The sequence below is a fragment of the Camelus dromedarius genome, chromosome 24 (assembly GCF_036321535.1).
Source record: "Camelus dromedarius isolate mCamDro1 chromosome 24, mCamDro1.pat, whole genome shotgun sequence".
In the NCBI taxonomy this organism is placed as follows: Eukaryota; Metazoa; Chordata; class Mammalia; order Artiodactyla; family Camelidae; genus Camelus; species Camelus dromedarius.
In genome coordinates, this window is record NC_087459.1 from 16092087 (window position 1) to 16113360 (window position 21274).

General features: G+C 40.8%; 2 protein-coding genes across 5 annotated transcripts in view; one reads left to right on the forward strand and one right to left on the reverse strand.

The window, feature by feature from the left end:
• Window positions 1-21139, forward strand: ACSM4 (acyl-CoA synthetase medium chain family member 4). The gene is made up of 14 exons (XM_010982615.3): window positions 1-198; window positions 3547-3796; window positions 6246-6456; window positions 6943-7150; window positions 11977-12120; window positions 12711-12867; window positions 14764-14843; window positions 16424-16547; window positions 17220-17300; window positions 17438-17539; window positions 18032-18159; window positions 18255-18354; window positions 19656-19775; window positions 20937-21139. The coding sequence occupies exons 2-14, from the start codon at window positions 3596-3598 to the stop codon at window positions 21021-21023; spliced, it is 1743 nt and encodes a 580-aa protein (XP_010980917.3). The 5' UTR covers window positions 1-198; window positions 3547-3595; the 3' UTR covers window positions 21024-21139.
• Window positions 15340-21274, reverse strand: part of THUMPD1 (THUMP domain containing 1) — a 13758-nt gene continuing 7823 nt past the window's right edge. The window contains exons 5-6 of one of the 4 annotated variants that reach the window (XR_004130732.2): window positions 19577-19611; window positions 15340-18419 (exon numbers count right to left, since the gene is read on the reverse strand). The gene's annotated coding sequence lies outside the window, so the exon portion shown is untranslated. Of the gene's footprint in view, window positions 19612-20511; window positions 20656-21274 lie in introns of all 4 variants that reach the window. The other 3 variants (XR_004130730.2, XR_004130731.2, XM_031433094.2) reach the window with 3 other exon arrangements.

Below are 21274 nucleotides of genomic sequence, written 5' to 3' on the forward strand. Positions count from 1 at the left end.
CCACAGGTTGTCCAGAGAAACAACAGCTCTCTTCCCAGCAGACTGGGATCCTCCCAATTGCACACTAGAGACTCAGGGTTACGATGGCATAGACGCCACCAAAAGAAAAGAAGGAAGGAAGCAATTTTCTGGCAGATACAGAGCTGAGTCTTTGTGAAAGAGCTGAAGGCCCTTCTGGAGCAATAACACCATTTTCTGGTAAGGAAAAAAAAAATGCATGTGGTAACAAGGAAGTGACTTTAGTAAATGAGAACTTGTGAAAGTATATTTAAATCTATAGAAAGCGGTAAGAGAAGAGTCACATTGTCTTGCCTTAACAGTATAACCGCAGACCCTGGAGATAAATGTCTCTTTGACGGGAAAATGGACAGTTCTCCTACTTTAGGAAAGTTGGTAGAAATATAGCAAAAATGTGTGATAGTATTTTTTTTTCATTGGCTTTGGAGACAAGTGCAGGTTGGAATTTGTGCTACTTACTAGATGAATGGCCTTTGGTAAATTGCTCACCACCTCGTGCCTCAGTCATCTTATATGTAAAATGAAATGCCTGCCTCCAAGGGCTGTTGAGAGAATTAAACAAGATATTGCTGGGAAATACTTAATGCAGTGCTTAGCGCACACTGCTGTTCAAGCTTCCCCTAACACACTGGAAATAACTAAGACTTCAGAAATCACCTAGTTGAACTCTCCCTTTTACAGATACCTTCTAGAGATCTTTTGTTAAGCGTATTTATACACAGATTTCTAGAGAGATAACGTCTTGACCCAAAATAATCAGTAACCCTTAGCTTTGATCCTGGAATCATATTAACTTCCCACAGAATCCTAAGTCAGGAAATAGGTCTCTTCAGGGCAGAATGGCAGCTCTTCAGAGCTTCGTGGTCACTAACAATCATGTTTGCATATGCAAGACCTATTTCACTCTGTCTATGCCCATAACACAGGAAATGCTGAAGCATATATTCAGATCAGATCTGTTTATGATATAGCTTTAGATTTGTTGATATGTTAATTCGATGATTTAGTAAGATATGTAAATTCTTCCATGGAGATATGGAAATTAAGAACGATTCATGAAAAAAAAATCATTTTTCGATTTGGAGAAGATGGAGAGGAAATTTACATTACCACTATCCACTATATTTCCTGCACTGTTCTTTCTAGGAAGCAAGAATATTCCAGGTATCCCATATCTGAAGAGTCTTTTTAATTCATCATTAAACTGGGATCAAGAAAGTTCAAAATACAGATGTAAGTGAAGGCTAGAATGCTTCAGACTGATAGGAGCACATTTCAGCCCCAAGAGCCTGGAGCACAGTGACAGGGCATTAAAAGAGGCAGAAGTAAGATGTTGGTGGCTCCAATCCAATACTTTCCAAGAGATTTTTGTATGTCAAGCAACTAAAACCATCTGCCATAAACAGTTCTGAGGTCTGATTTTTAATGTGCAGCATTTATTGTGTCCTAGTCATATACCAGGCACTGCACTAAGGCACTCACTTAAACCCCACAAGTAGCCAAAGTAGAGGATATTATCATTACTCTCATTGCTCAAGATGAAACGAGGCTTGGAGAAGTTAGCAGCTTGACAAAGGCCATCCAGAAAGACAAGTGTGGATGCAAGTTAGCGTGTGGTCGGCAGGTGCGTGAATGTGTATATGGGTAGTGTATGTGCATGTGAACCTGCACGTGTGCATGCGCGTGTGTGCATGGTGTGTTTAGGAGGATGAGTTCTCGCTTTCAGCAGAATGCTAAATCATGAATGCTAAATTATTGCCTCCTCTCCTCCCCCTCGCCTCCTCTTCGTTACTCTTGATATCTCCAGCACCCTTCCAGAAATTTGCCAAAGAAAGGCATGCTCGGTCTTCTTTCCACCTGGACATAATAAAAACTTTATACCAATGATATTGCCAAAAATAGCTCTTCCTGGGTTACAGTAAATTTGCATTTGCACCAAGTGGGCCTCTCACTTTTCTAGACGTCACTTTGAACAGCAAGGAGGGTTTGGTGCACTCTACACCCTTTGTTTAGTGTGCGTGTGTTGTCACTGTGCTGCAGACCCAGGCAGTTACAGATTCTTTGCACCGGCAGATTTCTCCACTCCATGCAAGGCGACTAAGTAGGACTGAAGGGCTAAAGGGTGAGGGCGCCAACAAGGCCATCAATGAGAAACCTTTACTGAAGACGGCATCACGAAGGAAACTGAAGAGCAGAGAGAGGAAGCGGGCGGGCTCCGAAGTCAGATCTACAGGGTCCAAGCTTGCCTCTGCCACCACGAGATGGATGACTTTCAGCAATTTACTCAAGTCGATATGGGCCTCAGTTTCCCCATATGTAAAATGGAGATAATAATAACACCATCCTCACAAGCTTGTCGTGGATAATAAATGACATCAGGAATGCAGAGTGCCTGGTTACAGCAAGCACTTAATAAACGTTGGCTTCTGCTATTGAAGACAGCTCTATGAGACGTGTTAAGTGCCAAGGATGCAGTACACAGCCTCTACCCACGCCACCTTGGTAGGTTAGGGAGACAGAGCACGTATGTTAAAAACAATAGCGTTAATAACACAAGGTAGGCAGCTGTTGCATGAGTAATATCGTGCATGTTATGAAATTCAAAGGAAGACATAAATCACAGAATTAGAAAAAAAAAATGTTAGAATGCAGATGGCAGTCCAGAAAGGGGAGGTTACTTTACCATCGTCATAAAGCTAGTTTTGAAAGAGTTGAGAGTCAAGTGCAGGTCTCCGGATTCATACTGTAAGACTGTTTCATGGAACTATGCTGCAATGGTACTAATGAAAACAATCTTAATCTTGACAATAGCATTCGTTAACATTCTGAAGGCACTTATTACATGGTAGGCATTTTATACACATTATCTTATTAAATCTTCATAATAACCCGAGGAGAGAGGTACTGCATTTTCCCCCATCTTACATATGAGAAAATTGAGGTACAGGAAAGATAAGTAATTCTCCCAAAGCTTACAGTCAGAAAACGGCTGAGCCAGGATTTAAATCAAGGTTTCTAACCAGTTATAATGAAGACCTGCAGGAGAGAGGAAGATGGGGTGGGCAGAAGCAAGAGGAATGACAGACCAAATCTTAGTGGTGGGAATGGACATTCATGAAAAGTGAGTGGGCTGCTTTTAGTGGAAGAGGAAATTCAAGTAGAATCGTTAGCAGGTATGGTTAGAGTAAGAGGCAGACAGATGGAGGCCTTGAATGTCAATCCAGAGAGCAAGTGTTCTTTTCAACCATGGTTTGGTTGGGGCAAAGGTAGGGACAGAAGATGGGAGCTTGACTCTATAGTTGCGGGTTGTTGTGTTTTTAAGACTAACCTGGTCACGGACAGAATGTCGAGGGAGAGTCTGGTGGCAATGAGAATGGCCAGTGGCTAACTGGCTCAGTGATGAAGAAGGATGGGGTGTTTCTCAGGTGTTCCGCAGCTTCCTGGGGGCACACAGCTACCAGTACACTTCCCAGTCACACCACAGAGTACCGGGAGAGGCTAACACTCCCCGCCCATCTTTCCCCACAGTCGGCAGTACTTCCACATCCACATACGCTGACAAAGCTCTTCGGGAATCATGAAGACTTTTTTCCACTCCCAGATGTTCAGACTCATCTGGCTCACCAAGCCATCTGGCCGGTGCTTTCACAGAGATCACCAGCTTTGGGTGCCTCTAACTCTGGATGACTTTGAAGCCATAAATCGCTGTGAGAGATCACTGCCTAAGAACTTTAACTTTGCTGGGGATGTGCTGGACCAGTGGTCCCGAAAAGAGAAGGTACATGATGGGCTTCCCTCAAATGCTTGGTGTCCACCTATCTCTCAGCCTTCTATTTCCTTGTTCTGTGATCCACTTTTAATTTGATTTTTTCATCCCTCTTGGTTTCCTTTGTTTGTTTTCCAGTTGCCCTTGTCTCTCCCCAGGGAAGATCTTTGATCCTTAACTACGAAGGGCTGTCTTTCTCTGGAACCTCCTCTGTCCCCCTCATCATAGTCACTCACACAGTTTTGCCTCTTTCCCTTTGTTTTCTCCAAGTTGCACATAGCAGCTCTCTGCTCTTGAATCATTTGTTTGGGCTGGTCACTGGCTTACCAAAAAGCAGTCATTTGAGCTTTGGTTTTATGAATAGTCATTGTTGGAGCAATTGGAGAGAAACAGAGGTTGAGAAGAATAACATGATAAGCCTTACAAAGTGTTTAGTGCAGCCCCAGATCAAGGTCCCTGCTTACTGACTGCCACCCCCTGCCAGGCACTGAGCTAAACACTTTACCTATTGGTGCTTCAGAAAATATACTAGATATCCAAAGTATTAAATAATGTCAAATCAATGCTTTCTACTAAATAGAGGGGAAAGTCTTCCTTTAAATCCATTATCTTTAACAGCTCCCTTACACTTGCTAAACTCTCTTTTGAACAGAAGGAGCAAATTGAAGTTGAAAATCTCTAGACGAAATTTAAGAACATATTGTGTTTTCAGTATAGATATTTATTTTTCAGGAACCCATTATTAGCAAAGGGTACTGATTTTCCCATTACGGTGGTAATTAAATGCATTTTAATCTTCTTAAGTAAATGCACACAGGTAAAAGTGAGTTGATGTGAAGAAAAATACAAAGAACGATAGTACAGGTGTAGACAGATCTGGCAAAATGGTGATACTCAAATGACTAAAGATTGAGAAATACTAACCTATATACTATTTCATCAAATCCCCATCTCCACCCTGGGAGGTTGCAGATAAGGAACTTAACCTTTTAGAAGCCATCCAAGGTCACCAGTTCCAGAGGTAAATGAACCAGCTCTTGATCTTACAGAGCTTTCGTCCGTAGGACAGGGATGCATCTGTCGTACTGTGCATATGACGGAGTCGCCTCAGATGTGAGCACAATGCTGCAGGGACACAGAGACATTGCAGAGAAGGGGGAGCTAAGAAAGGTTTCACAGAGGAAGGGAAATGGAAATTGGGCTTTGAAATATTTTCCAACCAAGGAAGGTAAAAAGAACATTCCAGATAGAGGAAGAAAGGGGGAGTAAATTCCCCCCCTCCCAGGTAATACATAAAGCAGAGTTTTCGCAGGACACATGACTCACTTTGTATCAGCTTCCTCTAGAAATAAATCAAGTTGATGCTCCTCCCCCAAACACCCTCCAACTTGTTCTTTGTTAACTATAAAACCTATACTTCAGCCTTTCGGGTGAAAGAAGATAAGTTCCTGGCCAGTACATCTGTTAGCGGATAAAGAGATGCCGGAAGTAGGAAGTCCAGCAAAAGCGTGGGTCCATGCTTGTTGGCTAAGAAGGGATTCTCAGCAGAGGCAGAGAAACAAAGTAAAAAACTGCTTTACTGCTCAAAAGGAAGAGAGACAGGGAAAAGGAGAACGCTTGAGAGGGGAGCTGCCAACCAGGTTGCCGGATGAAACAGCCCTACACTCCCGCCCCCTCATTGGGCCGTGAGGTCTTTTACTGGAGGCCTCTGCCATCATCATCTTTATTTCAGTGGTGGGAAAGCCAGTCACCTTCTTGTTATGGGTTCTTTCCTCCTGAGGAGCTCAGCCCTTGAACAGAAACCTCGGTGGGAAAGAGGCAAAGCAAGAGGTACTGGGTTATGTCCTTGGGATTAAGGCAGCCGCTGAACAACCTTAATGGAACATAAAACATCCTGTGATACAGCCATGTCCTGGGAACCAAGTAATCAGCGGTGGGATAAGAGAAACATCCCGATTTTTAATAGCCTGGCACTTTCTTCTCCTTGTTGATAATCAGCCGGGGTCAGCAAACCTACCTAATCACCTCGCTCACATCCATCAGGGTTTGGGGATAGAACAGAATCTATCCTACACAAGAAAGAAATTTATTGGAAGGTTATGGGATCACTTGCAAAATTGGGTTGAAAGCTGGAGGCTTAGCGTGGACAGGAACCAGGACGGAGGCATAGGTACCAAGAGCCCACGGAAAGGTTTTGCTCCAATCATTTTCCATCTTTTGCTTCTTCTCAGAAAACTCAAAATCAGGGAGAGAAGGTGTGATTGGCCCAACTTGGCTGATCAGGGAAGGATGAGCACCCTCAGGGTATGTCTCACCAAGGCTGTGTTCAAGCGGAGAGCAGCAGTCCCCACAAGGGCAAACTGGGGTGCTGTTACTGGGAAGTCATGACAAATGTCTTGTCTATTTGGTGACCACTCATAGTCACGTCTCCTCTCTTCCCCATGTGCTCATGCATGCCCAGACAGGAGAGAGACCGGCCAGCCCAGCCCTGTGGTGGGTGAACGGCAAAGAGGACGAGGTGAAGTGGAGCTTTGGAGAATTGGGCTCCTTGTCCCGAAAGGCTGCCAATGTGCTCACCAAGCCCTGTGGCTTAGAGAGAGGAGACAGAGTGGCCGTGATCCTGCCCAGAATCCCAGAATGGTGGCTCATAATCGTGGCTTGTATGAGAACAGGTCAGTGCTAATATTTAACATTTCTAAATCTTGCAGAAACAGAGACAAAGTTGAGATTTTTCTGAATTGTTCGTTCAGACTGAAGCTATGATTTCAAAGGACAGAAAAATAAGAGTTGAAATTAGAAGCAATCCTGATGCAATAATAATAATAACTACTGTAAGAGGTAAATATTATTGTGATGTTCATTTTGGAAGAGAGGAAACTGAGGTTCAGAGAGGTTAAGAAGCTTGCCCAGAGTCACACAGCTAGAAAGCTATGGAATTGGGACTTACAGAATTAGAGCCAGAGACTGTCAGAGTCTGAAGCCAGTGCTCTAAGGATGAACAGCATCCTTTGAGACATCCCTGGGACCAAGGCAAGGGAAGCTGAAGGCTCATTTCTGAAGCTCCTCCCCACCCAGGCACAAAGCCCAAGTTTCCACAGTCCATGGTTTTACTTAATGCTCAACAGTTCTGTTCAGCTCAGGGCCCTCTCATTTCCCAGGGCTTGTCTTCATGCCGGGAACAACCCAGCTGACAGCAAAAGACATCCTCTATCGGCTGCGAGCGTCCAAGGCCAAGTGCATTGTGGCCAGTGAGGAGGTGATCCCGGCAGTGGAGTCCATCATGTCAGAGTGTCCAGACTTGAAGACCAAACTCCTGGTGTCCCCACACAACAGGAGTGGGTGGCACAGCTTCCAAGAGTTACTTCAGTGAGTATTTTGCCCTACGTCATCTGCAGTACCAGCGGTAACACCAATCACAACTACATCTCAGAGTCTCCTTGCCTCCAAGGACTCAGCATACTGTGGGTTGATCTAGGCTCCTTCCTAGAAAAAAATCAACTAATAAAAGGTTTTTAAGGACAGAGAAAGGGGATGTAGCTCTGCTTCCATTTCCCTGCTTCCTTCTGTGGACTGAGATTAGTATACTGCCCGGCAAGGCCTTTGCCTAACTCTGGCCTCCGTTTTATTCCTCAAACATGGCCCACCTCAGGGCCTTTGCACCTGCTATGTCTTCCACTTGGAATGCTCTTCCTCAGGCCTTTTCACAGTTGACTCCTTCCTGTCAGATTTCAGCTTGAACGTTTTTCCTCGGCGAGGCTGTCCCTGACCGCCCTATTAAGAGTAGAGTTCAAAGCCTCTCTATCGTGTCATCCTATTGTTTTCTTCATAGTACATCAGTATCCAAATATCATATCCATTCATTTATTCCTTTATTTGCCATCTATTTTTCTCCTCTACAGTACAGGTTGGCAAATTAGGGCCCATGGGCCAATTCTGGCTGGGCGTTCCTTTTTATAAATAAAGTTTTATTGGAACACAGCCACACCCATTTTTTTTTACATATTGTCTATGGCCGCTCTCATCTTACAAGAGTAGAACTGAGTCGTTGTAGCAGAGAACCTATGACCTACAAAGCCTAAGATATTTACTCTCTGGTCCTTTAAAGAAAAAATTTTGCCAACCCCTTTCCCAAACTGTAAGCTCCAAGAAGGCAGAGGCACTATCTGTCTGTCTGATTGATCAGTCTATCCCCAGTTCCTACCATTTAGTTGGGGCTTAACAAATACTAACTGATGAATGAATAAACAAAACAGATCACTTAACCTCAGTGTTCCTTATATGTAAAATGGGGATAATTATGCAGCACATATCTCAAGTGTTGTTTTGAGGGTAAAATAAACTAATATGTGAGAAAGTCCTTCCTAAACTATTTTTTTAAAAAAAAAAAGAAGTCAAATGTTGTTATGGTATTGTCCTTCAAAGAAATGTTTAAACACTCATGTTGTTTTTAAAAAATTCTTCCAGAGAAGTTTATAGAAAGAAGACATAAACCCCTTAATAAATGCAGTTTCCTTTGTTGGAATGAAATTTTATCTTACTAATTAATGTAAACCAAATCCTATTGGTCAATCCCAAAATTCTCTCCAGGGCTGTGCCAGTGAATCCTGCTTGTGTCTTTTATAAACTGTGTAACTTTGAATAAGTCTAGTAACATCTCTGAAACTCTGTATCTTTTCCATAAAATGGGGATTAGGGTAGTAACTACCTCATGGGGTTGTAGAAGAATCAAATGTGATGAAGCATGTGAAGTGCTGAGCACATGCCTGACACAGACTAATCACTCCATAAATAGTACAATAATTATCATTACTATTATTATCCTCAAGTTAATAAAGTCATTCAGCAGTGCAGTGATTCCCTAAGGTAGTGGTATCCAGAATGAAAATGCACATAACTCAGTAAAATATTTTTTAACACATTCCCCTGATACGTGTAGATTTATTTATACCTTATATACATGTACTTTAGTGCATCGTTCACATATCAAAAATAAACATTTTAACGAATGAATTAAAAAATACATATAGTTTGAAGTTCTTCTATTTTCTTCTCCATCCCAGTTGTCCCGCATGTCCCCTGGGCAGCAGGCACCCCCACTTCTAAGACCCCTGTCCTGAACAACTCTGCAATGTTCTGCTGAGTCCCCAGGAAACTTAAAGTTGCCACAAAATTCACAAAAAGCAAAGGACTTTGAACTCGCGTGAATTTCAAATCCAAATTTCTACATTTGGGGGGTATTTTTCAAGATAAGGGGAGTCCCCACTTCAAACAAACAAGCTTTGGAGGATCACAACTCAAAATAGGCCATGGGTTCTTTCTCTAAAACCTAAGGATAAGAGCTGTCATTGCCAATAGCTGGCCAGTCTCTCAGAAAACCACGCATAGCAGTAACGAGGGCTAATTTTGCTTGGTTAGTGTCAGTCTCCTAGTAGTTCATTTTAAGGCCTCTCACCTTCCTTCTGCCTTCCAAGGATAGAAGCCTGTGAATACGTTCCAGAATATTTATAATGGGATGGGGAAAATGTGAAAATTATGGGTCAGACTGATGTTTCTTTTTTCCTATTCTAATGAAAAGGACCCTTTCCTGAAGGTCTAGAACCCTGGTTTCTGGTCTTAAGGGGACTGAAACAGTGTTCCAGGCAGAAGAACAGCATGAACAAAAATATGGGAGCAAAAAATTCCTAAGGTGTGCAGGGTATGGACAAGCGAACAGTTCTGGGTGTCTAGAGAGGAAAATACGAGGTTGAGTGGAGGGCAGAGGAGCAAGCAGACGCCAGATGATGGCCTCCCATATGATAATCTGACACACATACTAAATCTTTAACTTGACCCTATAAATAAGGGAAGCCAATGACAAGTTTTAAGAGGGACGTGTCAAGGTCAGTTTGGGGTTTTAAGTAGATTTTTCTGGCAACTATATAAAAAATAAATTTGAGAAGACCTAAACCGGAATCAGAGAGACCATCTTGCTGGCTAATCTAGGGGAGAGAGGATGAGGTTCTAACTCTTGTCTCTGGTGAAGGGGATTGACGGAAGGCCACACACCAAAGGGAAAAAAAAAAAAAAATCCAAAAAAGACGTAACTCAGGTATCCAAAGAGAGAGAGATAAGTCAGACTATGGAAGAAACGCTGCTTTAAAATCTTGTCACTCACAGACTGTAATGTCTTCTTGTTAAGTAAAAGGAAAAAATGAAAAGCCTTATAGAAAATGTTTCCATACTACATTGAGAAGCATTCAAATATAAGAGTTGGGTTTTTCATCTGTTTGTTTGTATTAGATGCTGTGAAGAAATCCCCCTTTCTCCAGCCCAACACATACCAACTTCTCCCTATATTTATACTGAAAAAAATCAATACAATTGAACGATCTCTTTTTATTTGGTAGGGGGAGGAGGAGGCAAGTTACCAAGAAATTAATATTTCATGAAACTATGTTTTATAGTATAGTATGTGTTTATATAGTTAAGCCTCACTGTTTTACAGGTTCAATGACTGTCTTATTCACTCCTCATCAAGATGAATTTAAAATGGTCTCCTCAACCCTGATTCCTTCAACCTGGGATGTTAAAAATGTGATACATGAGTCTCAAAAATTCTTAGGTGCTTTACCAGTTATCCAATACTGAGTAACAAACCAACCCAAAACTTAGTGGTGTAAACAACAGTCATTTCACTTGCTCATGGTTCTGTAGGTTAAAAGTTCATGCCAGGAGAGGCAGTTTGTCTCTCCATCAGCTTGACTGGAGCTGGAGGATCCAAGCGGGTTTGGTAACAAGTTTGAGACTTTGGTATTGGCCGTTAGCTAAACAGCTCACTTGTCCCACATGGGCGCTCTCTCTCTAGCAGGACAGTATGAACATTTTTATATGATGGTTGCATCTCCAATAAACCTGAAAACTCTCTTGAGGCTTATGCTGAGAAGCCGCAGAACTTCTGCCAGATTCTGTTGGTGAAAGCAAGTCTTCAGGCCAGCCCATATTCAAAGAGAGAGGACACAGTCTCCACCCCTCAAGGAGGGAGTGGCATGCTTGTACGGGGATGGAAGGAATCGGTTGGGGCTGTCTACGCAGACAGTCTTACACAGATATTATTATCAGTTAAAACGCTCTTGGCTTCAGCTATAGAAGACCCAAATAAACATGGCTTAAACAATATAAATGATTTTATTACATCACAAATCAGAAGCATAGAGGTAGAGTGGGATGAGAGATGATTCAATCAGAGGTTTCCTAAAGTTGGCAATGGGCCCAGATTCAGCCATGCCATCCTCAGTGAGGATGATAATCTCCCTTGTGGTCCCAACATGGCTAAGGATAGTTCCAGACATCATGCACTTTCACAACAACATCCAAAGGCCAGAAAACAAGATGGGTGGGACGTGAGAAGGCAGTATTCCTCCTTCGTGACTCTTTTCAGAACAAGAAAACGTTCCATAAAGCCCTTAAATCTCTCACATAACCGCATCACGTTCTCATTCCTAACCCAGTAGCTGGTAAGGGAAGAAATTACCATGATGGGCTTAAACTAGTCAAGATTCACCCCTTGGAGGTATTTAGGAAAGACTCCCCTGAAGCACATGACTGCCTGATACCAGAACAGAGTATTATCAGTTCAAGGAAGAAGAATGGGATGCTATTTGGTAAGCAACTGTGTCTGCCAGTAATATTGAAGATATTGAATAAAAAGTACTAATAAGTTTGATACAAATACCAAAAGATCTTCCTTTAAGTCATAAAAACTCCTTATTAACAACTTAAAAGATTCAATAGTGATTTTTAAAAATTCATAGATTTTAAAAAGGCACTTAGGGGAAAATGTTTAAATAAATAAAAATTTTTTGTTTTTATTGACATTGAAAGTTATCTTGGCTGTCTATTTGGCCTACAGGGAGGTGGAACTTTAAAATAAGAGAGAGAGAGAAAAAAACAATTACCAAAGGGTTTCAGTCAGCTATATAGAAAAATAAACAGCATTAGCGTAAAAAAATAAAAATAAGAGAGAGAGTGCTATGAATTGTTCAATCTTAGCAATGATCTGCAAAATTCCTCTAAGATTTCTTGAGAAATCTCTCAGGGATGCTTTGGACTGGATTCTGTTCCATTAACTATCTTCTGGTACCAAGAGGGAAGAAGTAGCAGAGCTAAACTGGTCTGCTACATTCAGCCACCATCTTGGAGTCCATATTTTGCAGAACCGCCCCTGCAGAGCACAGCTGTGTGGAGACAGGAAGTCGAGAACCAATGGCCATTTATTTCACCAGTGGGACCACAGGCTCGCCCAAGATGGCCCAGCACTCTCAGAGCAGCCTCGGAATTGGGTACACCCTCTGTGGAAGGTAGGGAGGAACACACTGTTTTTGCTAAATTCTCCCCTGAGCTGCCAACATGTGCATCTAGTTGCCTCGCTGGCCCCTCTACTTGGATGGCTGTTAGATATCTCCAACAAAACATCTACAAAACAAAACTCTTAATGTCCCTTACCCAAACTCGGCTCAGTAAATGGCACCATCTAACCAACCGACCAAGCAAGAACTTAGGGACTGACCTTGATTCAGTTCCCACAACAGCAAGTCTGGCTCCTCCTTTTTGCCAAGTAAATTTACCAACTCAGAAAGGCCTTCCTAGATATCCTAAAACTATCACATTATTTTCTTTTCCTCACAGCACTCATCACTATTTGAAATTATGATATTTATTTATATATGCATTTTTTTGTATGCTCATGCACTATGTATCTCCCTGAAATAAGGGCAGAGAACTGGTCTATCTTGTTCGCCGCTGTTGAACAGTGCTTATCATTTAATATTTGCTCACTAAATGTTTGTCATGTCAATGGACAAACTCAGAAAATCATGCCAAACCCAGCCTCCCACTTGACTCTCAGACCACCCAAGATTCTGAAAAACTGCTTCTCCATATCACTCAGGTACTGGCTAGATCTGAAGTCCTCAGACGTCATATGGAATATGTCTGACACTGGCTGGATCAAGGCTGCCATCGGCAGTGTATTTTCCACCTGGCTTCAGGGAGCCTGTGTCTTTGTGCATCGGATGGCTCAGTTTGACGCTGACACCTTCCTAGATGTAAGTCACCACTTTTAATTACATATATCATTAGGTCCCTCTCTTGCCTTCCCCAAAACCACAGAGAAATGATTCCTCAGAATACAGGGCTTCTTAGACTTATGAAATTCATTCCTTTTTCAGAAGCTAAGTCTCCAGGAACTTGGCTTTTGACTGTATTTAACATAGTGAAGAAGAAACACCCACAACAGTCTTAGGCATAAAGTCCACTCTTTGTGCTTCAAATTGTTCAGGATTTGCTAGCATCACTAAATCTGCGTCTGCTTAAAACTCTGGTTCTAAATAACAGATTAGAAGTCTCAAGTCTAAACAAATCTTTGGTTTCTGATTAAGTGAAACAAAGACAATAAGCTGATAAATCGGAACTCCTGTGCAGAGAAGGGCGAAGGTGGTATCACCTTTCTCCCAGTGCAGATGCTTTCCTTCTTCCCTCAATCTGTGCTTCTCACTTTGCTAATTCTCAGAACTAATTGTAATGCTAATTCTTCTTGAAATCAGGCATGCCCATCCTTTTCAGCCAGCAACAGCTAGGCTGAGATATCAGATGGCTCCAATTTCTTCAGCCGTTAGAAAAATGTGATTCAGGCCAATTATTTTCAGCCATAAATATTCAATCAATTTTAACAAAATACATATTTTTAAATAAATACCACACCTATGTGTAAATAAAAGTTACGCTCATCCTGTTATTTTGCTAACTGATTTGATGAGATGGTTTGAGGGTCGTAACAGAAATGTAAAGTAACGTAAGAACTGGGATCTCTTTATCAGATTTACAAAGTGACCTGAAGTAGATAAGTTAACTTTGAAGTTTCAAAACTAACATTTGTAAAATAAGAATATTCTTTTTTTTATAAAGTATTAAATGTTTTATAATACCTAAATAGGAATATTTAATAATGTATTAAATTAATATAATATCATATCATATCTAATTATATAGCTATTAGTATTCTTACTTAATATATTAAATGACTATTAAAATGAGAATAAATAGATATTAAAATAAAATATTTTTTATAAAAATTAAATATTTCATAATATTTAAATAAGAATATTTTACATATCTTTGATATATATTCATATAGTTTATTTAATAAAACATTAAATAAGAATGTTTAAGAATATTCTTATTTTACAAAGGTATTTTCAGTGTTATAAAAAGCTTTATGGATTTATACTATTCTTAATTATATACAATACATTTATTAAGAAAGTTGGAATCTAGGGAAGAAGGAACACATAACAGAAATGCTCATCTACAGAGCAAAAGTTATTCTTCATCTATGACAATCCAGATAGCCTAGATGTCTTGAGAGCCTTCTCCCAAATAAATTTAATACAAATTGTCAATACATTAAGTGGCATAGTAGAACCTCTTCAGAAAGAAGATCTGTAAACATTAGCATTTCTCTAGATTTAAGATGACTAAGTCATTATTTGATTTTAAGGAGCTGGAAGTACAATAAGTCCAGCAGATCTTAAACAATTAATAAAAGGCCTGAAAATGCATCCCTTACTTATGCATTTAATCAGTCCACTCAAAAGGATTGATGTCATTACTGTACGTGAATATATGGGCAGGGAGTTTCAAGAGTCTACCATGGAAGATGATTTGAATCCCAGAGGGAGAATAAATCAGTTTATACTTTGGGATTGTTCTCAATTCACTTTTTGCTGAATTTGATGTGTATGTCTGTTGTTACATATACACATTCTTTCCAATAACTGGAAATTTCCAACATAGTCGCTAGTGACAAGGGATAAATATTTGCTTCCTTATTGAGTGACCATGAAATGAGCACAGGTTAGTGGAATAAGAGGTTGTAGACATCAGCTCCAGTCGTGGCCTTTGATTAGCCACTTCTGACATCTGTTTCTTTCTCCATCAACCAGACGCTTACCACTTACCCCGTCACGACCCTGTGCAGCGCTCCCACTGTGTACCGGATGCTTGTGCAGAAAGACCTTAAGAGGTACTTGGGCAGAAATCACCATTTGAACCACAAACACAAATTATAATCCAGCATCACAGGTCTCCCCTTGTCGGTGCAAGACAGCCCAGAGTTTCTCAGTCTCACCACGGTAGACATCTTGGACCAAATAATACTACATCATGGAGTGCTGTCCTGTGCACTGTAGCACACTGAGCAGCATTCTATCTGGCCTCCACCTGCTAGATGGCTGTAGCACCTCCCTCTCCATCTGTGGTGATGATCAAAAATGTCTCCAGACATTGCCTAAATTCTCCTAGGAGGCAAAATCACCCCTGCCCCACCCTTAGTTCAAGAATCACTGGGAAAGCCTCAGGGGCAACTGAACATTTTTCCAGAGACAACCAGAGCTCTAGAATCCCAGCACACCCACCACCACCCTCTAAAAAAAACCCCACAACTGCATTTATACTGCCTTGAAGTTAATGAAGTCTTATGACTTTAAGCTTATATTCAACTTAGCCAAATCACCCGAACATTCAGTGAAATTGCCAAGTATATTTATTTAACTAATACGAATTAAATACATAAGGAGAGAGAGAAGGGAAGAGAAACAATTTAAGCCACCACATTCATCCCCTTCTCCCCCAAACCTGGATGCTTCAAAGCCTAAACAAAACAAACAAAATAGGATAGGCTCACTCATCCTTTGTCCCCTCCGACCAAGGTGTGGACATCTAGGAGGGAGATTGCTATGAGAGACAGAATAAAGCAGATATGAATCTTCTCTTTTCCTAATCAGCATCAGCTCCTTTGTGGCCCTCAGAATGTAAAGATCTTGCTCACATTTCAAGAGTAATTCAAAGCCTATTCTATTTTGAATGGGCGCAATTCATGTTCTACCAAACCCTCCCACCCGTTTTGGGCTGTTCCAAGCTTTCTCACCTGAGTCCTGCTGGGCAGCTGAGTAGTAAGATCAGTGGTTAAAAGCTCAAGCTCCAAAGTCAAATAGTGGACTTCAGACACTCAAAGGGACCTTGCTAGACCTCCTTTAACTCCATCCATAAGAGATCATTAAGAGCCACCTCATGGAGTTGTGGTAATAATCTAATGCCAGCAGCATGTGTGGTGAGTGAGAAACCTGACAAGTGGTAAGTGCGGAGTACAGATTATTTAACTCAGTTCTTTATTATTTGGGAGGCCGTGGGCACGTTCTTTAACTTTCCTCAGCCTCAATGTCCTCATCTAGAAATAGGGGCTGTGAGGATTATAAGAGTGCTCTGAAAGCCCTTGCAGCATAATAAATGTTCAATTAACATTAGCTCTCCTATCACTTGGCTCATAAGTGAATATCATTATTAGCATTTTCTCCCGCCTTTTCCCTTCGTGAATAACCTGCTAAAATATAAACTCCTTCAAGAATCTTTGTTTTAATCATAACATACCCGCTGTGCCTAGAACAACGTCTGCAAGGTAGTAGGGGCTCAACATATATTCACTGAATGAACTTGCCTAAGACTTGACTCTCCTAGCTCTTTGCTTGTTACTTATGTTCTAATTATCTGGCAATGAAAGCCACTCATATTTCTCTCCCCCAAAACCCCATGCAACTCTCTCTCCAGATATAAATTCAAGAAGCTGCGGCATTGCTTGACAGGAGGGGAGCCACTCAACCCAGAGGTGCTAGAACAGTGGAAGGTACAAACTGGTCTGGAACTGTACGAGGGCTACGGACAGACAGAAGTGGTATGTTTAATGGGCAAAGTTTAAGTTTAGCATATTTGGAGACTTTCAACCCCAGAACTGTCAGCTGAGCCCCTGAGGTGCCCCCGTGATGCTCTAAAATTGTAATGGTGTTCCCCAGAACTTCTGAATTGCCCAATTGGGCTTGACTGAAGGAGAATTATGATTACTCTTTGGTCTTCCTGCCTCCACCCTACACAGGATAAATCTCAGAGATGTTAGGGATTGAAGAGGTTCAGAATTGAGTGGCTCATCTTTCCAATGCTCTGGGAAGGACCCCAGAGATCCCCAATGGGGAGTTTATTCCAAGGTGCACTTAATGGAAAGTGGTTAGTCTTAGTCAAAAGGAGTGGTTTTCAAAGTGTGGTCCTCAAACCAGCAGTATCAGCAGCATACAGGAATTTGGTAGAAATAAAAGAAATTCTCATACCCCTGCCCTCCTCCCCGACCTTCTAAATGAGAAACTCTGGAAGGGGACCCAGCAATCTGTTTTAACAATACTCCAGAGGATTCTGATGCACACTCAAGTTTGAGAACCGCCATATACTTTGGAACACAAGCTTGGATACTGAGAAAATCAGTATCAGGCAAAACTGGGTCTTGGGTTTCATTGTCATGGTATAGCTACAGAAAGTGAAATTTTACATATTTATATAAAATATGTCCTCTCAATAGGGAATAATTTGTGCCAATCAGAAAGGACAAGAAATTAAACCAGGCTCGATGGGGAAAGGAGTACTTCCCTATGATGTCCAGGTGAGTAATACCTAACTGTTTCAATAAGAAGAGAGAATATCTTCTGTTTTCTTCTGTTCATTACACAACTATTTATAACCCATTTTCATTTTGTGAAAAGAAAATCTGAGGTACCTAAACTGTTTCTTTCATTCTAGATTATAGATGAAAATGGCAACATCCTACCACCTGGAAAAGAAGGGGAAATTGCCCTCAGACTAACATCTACACGGCCCTTCTGTTTCTTCTCTGAATATGTGGTACAAGAACGTAGAACATGCTATTCACATTTTAATAAAAAAAAAAAAGGCGGTGTAGGGAGTCATACAGACTTGGGTCCAAATTTCATATCCACCATGTTTTGCTATGTAACTTTGGGCAAGTCACAAAATCCAAGTCTATTTCATCAGCTGTAAAATGCAAAGAACATCCTCTCTCTCCTAAGGGTTTTTGCAAGATTAAATTCTAAGGGTGAGAAACCAGTTGCAGTGGGCATCCTCACAAAAGGACAACTTGACAGGCTTTGGTGAGAGAGGGGTGGGAGGAGGTAGACACATGGTGCTAGAGGTAGAAGAGAGGTTTACTTTTTATTATATGCCTGGATCTTTTGTGTTCTATACTAAGAACTACCTTTTTAAAATTTTAATTTCTTCTAGAAATAGAATGTGCAATGTACTAGTCATTTCATGGGTGCCATACCCCATTTTTTTATTCTGACCAGATTAATCCCCAGTGTCACCTTTGATTCGTAGGACAATCCAGAGAAAACTGCTGCCACCATAAGAGGGAATTTTTATGTCACTGGAGACAGAGGTGTGATGGACAATGATGGTTATTTCTGGTTTGTTGGCAGAGCTGATGATGTCATCATATCCTCTGGGTTTGTACATTTTGCCGCTTTTAGAAAATACCAGTTTGCCAGGGGAGATCTCCTACTTGGTGTGTAGTGATCAAAGGCTTCTCTTCCTCTTCTAGGTACCGGATCGGGCCGTTTGAGGTGGAGAGTGCACTAATTGAGCACCCGGCAGTTGTTGAATCAGCTGTTGTCAGCAGTCCAGATCCAATCAGAGGAGAGGTAGAGTGAATGCCACTAATTAAAGTAGCAATCTCATATTTTTACGTTCTGTCCATCTGACCAGTCTAAAGAGTGAACCAAGAGTAGTCATGTAATTCTCATTATGAGACACACATGTGGCAAAAACATATACTGGCAATCCACTTTACAAATGAGTTGTTTCCAAAAAGGGAAAGTTTTAGGATTCTTTTGGTAGCAAGTGACAGAACTTCAACTCAAACTGACTTAAATTAAAAGGAAAAAAAAAAAAAAGGCATCTATTGGCTCACACACCCACGGGTTCCTGAGATGATGTGACGTTAGCAAAATTTAGTCTCTCTCCATTTCTTGACTCTGGTGCTCCTTATCTTGGCTCTGTTTGGGCAGGTGCTTCCTACTTGATGGCAACTAACTCCAGATGTACACAGCTTAATAAACCGAGGGAAGAAGGCAGCTTCAAAAGTTTCAAGCAACTCCCAAGGCTGCATTTGTTATCTTAGGTCACATATCTGACCAACATGGTCCCAGGAATGGTATAAGCGGACTGGCCAGATGCTGTCTATCAGCGTCCTCCCACATCCCTGGATCATATGCCAGTCATCAGAGGTAGGAATTAGTGTCAACCCCACCAGAGAGGTTAGGGTAACCCTCCACAGGCAAATCAGGGAGGCCCAGATACAGCATAAACAAAAGCAGATTTTACTGTATGTATGATTGTTGTGGAATTCAGACATTTTCTGACAGAAACAGTGCAAATAAGAGACTGTGACCAGGTTCCCAAACAAGTCCCTGAAGCCTAATTAGGACGCAATGAAAGGGAACTCAGGGAATGACAACAGTAGCCTTAGTTCTAGGAGGAAATCATATAATATGGAAGGGAGAAATTTCCTTTCCTCATGGAAGTTTCCTACAGACACAGTAAGTAGCAAAACTTCAAAAATAGTTTATCTCTTGGCATCTCCCCATGTTTCTTTCCATACCCCCGGCTCACATAAGTGACCCTCTGTGTATGACACTACGGGTCCCCTCCTCATACCTCCTGTATCACCTCTGTGCTCAATGGATTCCATTCTCCAAAATATTTTTCTCCTGTTGCCATATTCTCTCTCTCCATAGAACTGATTTCAGCTGAACATCAGAATTAGATCTCAAAACCTCACTGTATAGTTGTATCCAAGCTTTGTTTGTAGGCGATCTCTGGCATTTGCATTCTTCACTCAAGCTGCTATTAGCAAATAAGTACCTGTGTTCAGCATTGGCTCCAAACTCTTGATGTATCTGAAAAACAAATGTATCAGTATAAACGGGTGTTTCTCCTGCAGGTAGTGAAAGCTTTTGTTGTCTTATCTGCACCCTTTAAATCAGCCAATCTGGAGAAATTAACTCTTGAACTTCAGGATCATGTGAAAAAATCAACTGCACCTTACAAATATCCAAGAAAGGCAAGTATTATGCCCAAAAGTTAAGTGTGTGTTACCAAATAATTGTCCAAAACTAGTTAAGTGTATCGATTTTATTAGCTTTGACTTCATAGTAACTCATTGTATAAGAAGACACCTGTTTCAACTTGCTTAGCCCTAAGAATTTTGCTTTAAAATACTTTATATTAGGACACTACAAATGCTTGATGAACTAGAAGCTTTGGCCAACTGTGCAATACTGAGTAAATACTAAGGATCCTATTTCATATAAGGGGGAAAAATGGTGGCAAATTGTTTTTAAAGACAGCACCTGACTTAGCTATCTTAGTACCCTTATAAAGTCAAAGCATGTGTCTTTAAGTATCAAGAGACCATATTTAAAGCTCAGAAAGAAGATATTATCCAAAGAAACTGTGTAGTCTTTCCTGAAAGCTTCTTCTTCAAAGGAGGGATTTAAGAATAATTCTATATAAAAGACAGAGTTGGCACTCCAATTTCCTTCTAGTCCTGAAATCCTATTAACATTAACTGATCCTCTACATGTGAATTCCATTACGTTCGGCATCATTTCAGACAAAAGGTAGCTAATTTCAACCCAAGAATTAGGTACATTTTCTCCATTCAGTTCACTAACTCAGTGACATTGCTTTTCAGAAATGTTGTTTGAAGACATTTTAAAATACAGTAGTCACACTCAGAGAGGAAAGAGTATTTTATTCTCAAGTCAGGACATAAAGGGAAAGAAAATTGTACATACTCAAAATTATCTCTAAAAAAATCCCCCTCAGAACCTCCACGCCTCAGCTCATAAAAGGTCAAAAGCCAAGAATTAACTTGATGTTTCTCTTTGCATTTGTTTGTGGCCTCTATTTCCCTGGGGCAGAAGAGACCTAGGTCTGGTCTGAAAAATAAAATAAAGGGAAAGCAATAGAATAAAGGGATTATTCTTCTGTCAAAGCATACAGGTGGATTTGCACTGAAAACCAGTATGATGTAGCTCCATTGTCATCTTTACAAGTGGAACAGTTTCTGGTGACCAAGAAATTCAATGGGTCTCAGTTAAGACACCCCCCCAGACACTGAAACTCAATACCAGAGTTTTAAGCTCTCTCCTGATTATACTGATAATTGGGATAATCAAATGGAATCAAGTGTCTCATAACATGTTTTTCTATTAATTAGGTGGAATTTGTTCAAGAACTCCCAAAGACAATCACTGGAAAAATCAAACGCAACGTTTTAAGAGATCGTGAATGGGGTCGAACATAGCCTGACAAGAAAATTGTGGCCTTAGTCTTCTGGCTTTCTTTAAATTTAAAAGGCTGCTTTCTTTTAGTCCTTGCTTCCTTATAATTCAGTGACTACTCTCTTAAAATGCTTAAGTTTTCCTGGTTAAAAAAAACTCAATTGAGTTTTTGTTTTGTACTTAGCCAAAAAACAAGTAAAAATCTAAAAATATTTGGGGTGAAAATTGTTATGATGACCAAACCAACAAAGTCAATGATTTTATGACTTGTAGT